General features: G+C 45.4%; 1 protein-coding gene across 1 annotated transcript; it reads right to left on the reverse strand.

Moving 5' to 3' along the window:
• Window positions 1-2,726: 2,726 nt before the first annotated feature.
• LOC149333278 (uncharacterized) lies at window positions 2,727-7,794 on the reverse strand. The gene is made up of 4 exons (XM_089556028.1): window positions 7,732-7,794; window positions 5,164-5,280; window positions 3,994-4,286; window positions 2,727-3,006 (listed from the first exon to the last, which is right to left on the reverse strand). The coding sequence occupies exons 1-4, from the start codon at window positions 7,792-7,794 to the stop codon at window positions 2,727-2,729; spliced, it is 753 nt and encodes a 250-aa protein (XP_089412154.1).
• Between the last annotated feature and the right edge of the window lie 608 nt (window positions 7,795-8,402).

Raw genomic sequence — 8,402 nt, forward strand, 5'->3', positions numbered from 1 at the left:
ATCGGCAGATGAACTCAGAGGAGCCTGAATTGGCAGACTAAAAATAATAGACGATATTCAACACCGAATTTTCGGGAACCTAAGAAAGCGGCCGCACTTCGCAACAAAATTTTTGCGTCTCGACTGTGGAGCTCACGTGGATGGCAGTGAGTACCAGCCGCGTCTTTATTAAATCACATCGCGTGCTAGGTGAGAAGTTATCCACGCTGTGTATAATATTTGAAGACGAAAAATAGCAGATGATCTTCTTGATAGGAAACATGGGCAAAGGAGGAAGAAAACTTTTTTTATTTTATTAAGTGGGTGGTAATCCCCGTCAGGGAGGACCACTTAGTACAGGGCCCCAACAGTGGTTGCCCTCTAGCAGGCCCGGTCCAACATCTGTCGCTGATCGTTCGACATCTTAACATTGGAAGGGAGTTCTTGAGTGTAAGAGAGGGAGGGGTAGTTGTACTGCTTTGGCTTGCCTATGTGGTATGGTAGAGGGACAGGCCTTCGGAGAAGGGGGTGGAAGTGTTAGGATATGAGATAGGATTTAGTTTGCGCAGCAAGCCAAGGCGTGTGGTTGTGTTTTGTATCTGGCGCCATATCATGGATTCCGCTCGTGGGAGGCGCTTGTCTGCTGGAGGAAAGGGGGCGGGGGTATCGACGATGGCTAATGCGTTAGCGTTGCAGCATTTGTGTATATTGATTTGGTGGTTGTTCTGAAACAGAACTTTCCGTAGACTAGGTCCGTGGTCATGCAGGATGCAAGGGCCTGCGTTGGCAGTAAGTGGGAATGAGTTTCAGCATTATTTGCTTGCAGTGATTAGAATCCAAATCTGCCAATTTTTCACTAACATTGTACCTATTCAGTCATGTAAAGGCATACATACCGAAACTGAATATGTATGTTCAGGCTACGTACATTGCACCTGGACAGCTTTCCGATCTTACTAAAATAATGGAATAGAGCAAAGAAAGGAGCCGTATTTACGTCCTAAAAGAGCCTATTCAACGTTAAAAGAAGGAAAGTAATGACAGAGGAGACAATGTGTAAAAGGTGACTAGCGCAGCACATATCTTTACTCAGCGTCATACTTACTCTGAAATGCATGTACAGTTGAGTTATGTGTTCAGAATTATCATCCATCGTACGCATTTTCCAAAGCCTGTTGAATAAAATTTTGTGAAACTGGTTCCCGACAATGATGAGCAGCCCCAGGATATTGCAGGCTGTGAAAGTTTAAGTTTTTCTTTTACATCTACTTCTTCAATAATTGCGCTCATTTTCAGTCGCCATTCTTTCTCAATACGAGCGACACATGCATCCTCTTATTCACCACCGCGTGTCCTAAAGCATCACTCGAGGGGCTGAAGTGCATGACCCATACCAAAAAATGTTCAAAAGTCTGGGAATGACGGTTTACGGTAGGCGGCGAAGTACTGGAACTGGTAATAGAATGCATCTGTCCAGCGCAAGGATTAACAGCACACAGCGGACACAAGAGGGAAATGGGTAGGGGATTAAGAATGAGGTAGTCCACATACTGGCAGATATTTTCAAGTGGCGAATAGCTTTTTACTAGTATCCTTCGAGAGAAGAGCATATCAAAGCTGCGTCTTGCTAGCACTCACCTATTGGGAGTGACCGCGAATAGAGGACACAGAAAAGGCATAGAATTCCCGTGAATGCTGCGAGCTTTAGGAAAGGCAAACATTACAAGTAACGTTAAAGGAACGGAGCCCAGAGGAGATGCTTATTCATTGTTAAGAGCAATGCATTAATGACCAAAACTACAGTATGTGCCCATATTTATTTTCACTGTGAAGAGATTGGCACTATCACGCCGATACTAACTGTGACACAGAATCAGGTTCGAAGTCGTGCAGACTTCTTTTCATTTCGCCTTTCTGTGAACAGGTGTGACAGCCAGGGAGGACGCGATTTTAGGCGAAGCATTCCTACGTCGTGCCCAATGAAGACACCGTCGGATATAGAAGACTGCGAGAATAATTTTTAAGTGGTGTCCGACGTGTAAAAATCAACACTTGTTGTCGATCATTAGTTGTTATCGATCACTAGTGCTTGCATAGAACTGCCAACTTTCCCACTCCCGTGAAAAGAACAAAGACACTGTATTTCCGGATTGTGTGTAGTAACGAAGGTGGTCCAAAACGACGATTTCAATGAAAAATACTTTAATGTGCACGCATAAAAGAAGTAGCGTGGAGTAATATGTATAGCTTTCTTTTATGCACCTAATGTGCACGCATAAAAGAAGTAGCGTGGAGTAATATTTATAGCTTTCTTTTATGCACCAATAAAATGGAAGTCATGTGAGCATTCAGCGCGAAAATTTAAAGTACACAATAGCTTGATTAGTGAGTCTGAGTGCCTCAGTTTGAGGTATGTCTAAAAATTTCGAAATGAGCTGTGAATCCCACCTGTGGCGTATTGTTCGAAACAGACTACTCGCAGAGATAACCACGACTTTCTAGATGCGCGCTTTCTAATATAACTACGTTTAATATGTGCACGTTTTTATTACAATAGAGTACGGAAAAATACAACCACCTATATCATAGAACCTATGACCATCCGAGCCTATTTGGTAAACGCAGTAAATTCGTATATTTCATCTTTGTGTCATGATGCAGATTTACATCAATAAATAAGGGTGAGCATGAAGGCCCAAGAATAAACTGCTGCGCTGAGCTCGGCGGCCGTTAGGCTTGAACTGCGTTCAGCGAGGAGAGGAAGGCGAGCTCAAACACCCCAGCTCCGCAGAATCCGGCATCAGCAAAGCTGTCGAGTCGGAGCGCCGCTCCTCACTCGACGAAGCACCGGCGCTAGGTGGAACCATCGGCGGTAGCCTCGTGCGAGGCTTGGGGCGCGGCGGCGAGTCGCCCATCTCGGGGTCTGGAGCGGGGCAGTGGGGCTCCGTAACCAAGGGCGCCAAGTGACGTGGTCGTGGCTCGGGCCGAGGGGGTGGACTGCTGCGCTTGCGTTCGTCGATAGTCGGCCTGCGACCAGAGGCAGTGCAGCTGGCTCTAAGGCCAATGGACCGGCATGTTATATTGATGCGTTGCCGAATACTGCCTCTGTATTTCGATCTCTGTGACTGGCTCATGTTATGCCTTATACCGCCATCGCTGGGCTTTACGGATTCGCTATGCGCCAACGCTTAGAAATCCCTCTGTTGGCTCAGAGGTTACTATAGCAGTAAATACCATAATAGAAAGAGACACTCTCTCGAATTTAAGCATTATACTCGATATCTATGGTAAGTCAAAAGGCGTGACCATCGTTGAATGATTGTTGTTTGTATATTGATTCGGCTTTACTCTCAAATTGGCAGAGAGTTGAAATGGACTTCGGCCTTCACAAGTGTCAGTAGGTGTATGGACAGAGTGAAATTGATGTAATTTCTGTCTAAATTAGTTCAACCGCTTTGCTTGCAGTTGCTACCTTTCAACGATAGCTTTCAGAAGCAATCCACATTCCGGAACCACCGGCGGCGTTACCGTCGGCGCTATATGTCCCTAGAGGGAATTGCAGAATTTATCCACTAGCGAACGATAATAGAAGTTTTAGCATAGTGGATGCGCAAAACTAGATTGCCCGTTGCCTCCTGCGCATGCACAAAAGCAGCTACGTGTCCGGTGGGAACCATATCTGCCACCGCGCGTACACAGCTTTTTGCGGTTATCCGGTATGCGTCTACGTTAATACGTATATCCGCTAAGCTAAAAGTATTAATGTCTTAGATGCGGGCAGGAGAGTAGCTACAATCGTGAATGTATCGTGTATGGGCACGCGATAATGATGAGCCTCATACTTGGGGTTCTCAAAAGGGGCAATCGCTCAATGCAGGACATAAAGTGGTGTACATAGCTGGTAATTCCTACCACCGCTGGAGTGCCTGACATCTGGGAGTTATTGTCAGTGCCGAGAGTCATTGCGGCTCTGGTAAAAAAATATTTATACCACACGAAGAGGGAAACACTTACGACCGGCTCTTCGCCACTTTGTGCGCTTCCAGCTGGGCCTGCGGGTGCTGCAGCCCGACCAGGTGGCGCAGGCGCAGGGGTTCCCGGCTCTCGCAGCAGGATCCAAGCTCGGTGGTGTGGCCCGTGACGAACACCTCGGAGGCGGCGGTGGGGGGCCGCGGGGGAGGCTCCTGCTGCTGCCTGATCTGCTGGCAGATGTAGACCGTCTCGTCCAGTGTCGACGCCCCGCGAAGGATGGTCGACCGCTCGCGCAGGTAGTGGGCGTTGCCCGCCAGAAGCACCTGCGCGTGGCACTGGCCGCGCAAAGCAGGTGGCGAAGAGAAGTTAGTTCGCAGCCTTACAAAATCTCTAGAGGACGTTTTGTTTTGCTTCTATGGAATACCAGTGAGACAAATGTTATAAACTCTCTGATAAGTACCATGCCACACATATTAACTTAGTCTCACTTTCAAATAGTGACGCTCACGTTGAGAATCATTCATCACCGCACAAAAGATTTTCTGCGACAACAGACCAGATGCTACTTAAAAATTGTTTTTGTGACAGTGAGCAGAGAATAAGTGGCAGCTTGTGCAGCTGCACGGTCAGTATCCTCAAAAACTGTTTTTTTTTCGCCCAACTTACTCGCTTAGTTTTTGAATTACCGTCTCATAATTTTACTTTGCTACTGCTTGTCGTAACGATAACGTGAGCACATGGAAGCACGAATGTACTATTGCGTGTTGACAAAAGTTAGGTTGACAAAATATTTGGAAAATATTACTGCATGCTTGGCTACAGTTAAAGAGTAACTGCAGTGTCGTACTATGCTTCTGTTGTCCTGTGAGGTGTTGCGCCAGTTTGGTATAGCAATGAAGCCCATAAACATTTGTAATGTCGAAAGTAGTTATGGTATATCATTAAAATTTTCTATTTAATCATTTAGTGCACTTTTCAAAAAGTAAGACCTCTAGACCGGAGTTGAACCATGAACCTCTCATCTCGGAAGCTCAGAAGTGCACAGGTACTAAATCAGTTCCACTGCACGACCAAGAATCTAGCCAGGTCCTCTGAGAGCAAGTTCATTTCTGCTTCAGTTTTCATGTTTACAAGTAACACGAGGTATTAGCCCCCTCCAAGAGCAGCAATGAAAAAAAAACAAAAATCATGCCATTCCAAGGTTAACTGTACCTTTAGCATCTGCGAGTCCCGGTCGCTGTCACCATACGGTGAGGCCCCAAGACCGGTCGTCGCCCGGCTGACGGTGCCGCACGTCTCAGTTTGTACAGCCGATGTCCGTCGAATAGTCTGGAAGGGGTACAAATGCAGAGATTACCAAATTCGACGGTATTCAGAGTAAAGCACCAGACATTGGAAGTGTCGCAGCGTCGCCTGAAAAGAACCACAAGTTCACGAAAATACAGCAGGTTCCGGGACATATTACCAAGAACCACTCACTTACTTCAGCATTAAAAACGAGGACCTGCGGTGCTTCATCGCGGTGGTTTTAAAATTATCCCTCGGGGCTGACTCGTGTTGCTTTTCGCGAGTAACTATTCCTAATAATAATAATTTATGCTAACATTTGTCACGAACACCCACCGGGGGGGGGGGGGGGGGGGCTCAGCGGCTATGGCATATGACTACCGATTCCAAGGTTGTGGGATCGAATTTCAAGTCATCGCAAAAAATAAATGAACGTCAGTGCCATGAAAACTAATCATTGCACTTTTAGGGAGCACGAAAGATGACATCAAATATTCTTTCTCCACGTCTCTCCACACTAAACAGCAAAATAAGACTGGTTTGTTTACGCCATGCTACATTGCCTGGAAGGTTCAATCAAGTCAGTAGACTCAAAGATTTTTTTTCAATTCCAGATATTTGTTCATATCTTCGGAGCTTCTGAAAGTGCTTTTCTTGAATTTGCAATAATGACCTGCTGTATAATATGCCTTCTTGCTTTATTTCTTCGCGGATGTATATTAATTTGTCATCCCACCTTACCAATATCGACACTGCCGCATCACAAAATGATTTAATCACACCACTCTGAGTAATAATGGATACTGACCATTAACACTAAGGAACAAAGTAAAAAAAGTATCTTTCCAACGAAGGCACTCTTGCCCGCCATCTAATTACATTTTCATCGGCTCGATTGCCTCCTCTAATAATGAGTTCAAATATCTAGGCATTAACATCAACTGCGATTTTTCTTGGTCTAATCCCATATCTACGATCATTATCAACGCAATTAATTCATTCCCGAGCTTTCGTTGCCATGATTTAAAACTAGTTTTCTCTTGTGCATAACATTCTGCCTATTTAACTTTAACTCTCATTCGACCAGGATTGAATACGCATGCGGGATTTGGGATTTACATCAGCCATGACGTTCTAAAATTCCGGATTCAGTAGAGCATCGAAGAGCCCGATTTACTTATTTGAACGATTATTTCGCAAACTGCGACTGTAGACAGAGCCCTAATGTGGGTAATCTGAAGCTATTGAACTCCGTTACTCTTCCCTCCTGCTGAGCTCCACAACATGTAAACCTTAGGAAAAGTGCTTACCAGCAGCTTGCCCATATACTATTGTGCATCTCTGTTTCTTTTCTTGCAGACAGCGAAAGATTGCAATAGGCTGCGTTCCACTCGAACCGCGACCTTTTCAAGACAACTATCAGAGAAATGATGCACTTGAGCGCTAACGCTTAATCTCATATAAAGCTTCACACTAGGGGCGTTTAAGCTGTATTTTAAAAGAAACAAATAAGTATTGAGCTCCTGGACGACGCGCTTGCACCCTTCCTCAAAAACGTAACTACTATCTTTCTCGCTGTGAAAGATCTGTAAGGGGAAGAACAAATCCTCCCACCCGCATTGTTCGCCGTCGAAACTTTTCTACCCGATAGGCAAATCGCCAAGAGTCAAAGGCATGCCAGTAAGTGTGCCCATGTAGGCAGTGTTTCGGCTGTAGGGTGATTAGCAGTCTTGGTTTGAAGAGACCTACGTGGGCGCAAACATTTTCAGGCAGCAGCCGCAGTTTGCGTATTGTTTCATTTAGAAGCATTTTGCTGCGTGCGGGCGCTGTCTGAATGTGGACATCCTGCTTCCATGATATGCACAGGGTGCCTGACCAAATATGTTAGCCTGTCTGCCTACACACTTCTGAAGGAGCGCGTTTATACGCACAAAAATCGCAGTTACCGCCATTCACATAGTCTCCAGACTTTTGCGCGACGTTTACGTGCCTGGGAGAAACGTATGTGGGAGATATCGCCGTGGTCGCATATCTAAAATCAACACGGCAATACCTGTTGCAATCTACGCTGCATTTGTGCAGACCTTAGGCCTTTAGAAGGAAGCTCTTATGCAATATATCTACATTCATGTGACGTGAAAGAAATGTCTTTCCTCTTTTATAAACAGATGTAACATTTGTTGTCATCCGGTACTATTATTGTAGCGCTTCGTTCGACCTCAGGGAGACCTTACCGGTTAGACTAAAAGCGGCGTGTCAACGCAATTGGATATTGCATGTATTGCACGAGAAAAATTCGTGGAGAGTTGAGATCTATCGCGCGGGTATCAGTGTGCGTTTAAAATAACATTTCTCTTTTAGTACTAAGCTGCAATACAAAGTACTCTTTTTGCTGAGTGCTTGAAGAGCCGAATTATGAATCACTTAAGGACGAAGGGGCTGGAATACATCGACGGTTCAAGAAAAGCGCGCATTTGCCGGAAAGCCTTTTACCTGGAGAGACTGTCTTGTTAGTGGAGAGGCCGCTTGAGCAGACTGTTTCCGCGTGGCAGTCATCTCCTGGCTAGGGCTGGTGGTTTCGTGCGCCTCTAGGATGGGTGAAGGGCGAGAAACCTGTGGAAACGAAGCGCAGTTTCTATGACGCAGAAGTAAGACGTGTTGAACTTAACTGCGTAAGTATGGAAGAATAGAACAACGCATAATATGCGGACCAAGAAACCGCCCATTCCAGAAGCAGGAGAATAAGGACGGAGCTAACTTGGCTATGCCGTAATGAACTAATTGCCTAGGACGCCCGACTATTGAAGCGGCGCCAAATGATTTCTTTATTAGTTCGGAATGACGTAGCGCCTACTGGAACATAAAATCAAGAGCTAATAGTAGAAGTGTAAGCTTTTCCTATCATACGTCCACTTTGTTTGCAAAATTTGCTGCACAGGAAAACATGTAAAGAATCACTAATGGGAGCCACCTCCGATGGTTCGCTGGGGTTAGGATCAATGAAACTTTTAACAATGTCTCACAGTTACGCGTACTGGCCCTTGCCTGAAAAATGCGGAAGGAACGTGGACGCAGACACTCACATGGCTTCTAATACATATTGTTTAAGTCCTGATTGACAAAGAACAATCAGCAGAGTCATATACACGAATGAAGAAGGTCCT

The sequence above is a fragment of the Amblyomma mixtum genome, chromosome 8, assembly GCF_055824585.1.
Source record: "Amblyomma mixtum isolate Tamu chromosome 8, ASM5582458v1, whole genome shotgun sequence".
Taxonomy (NCBI): domain Eukaryota; kingdom Metazoa; phylum Arthropoda; class Arachnida; order Ixodida; family Ixodidae; genus Amblyomma; species Amblyomma mixtum.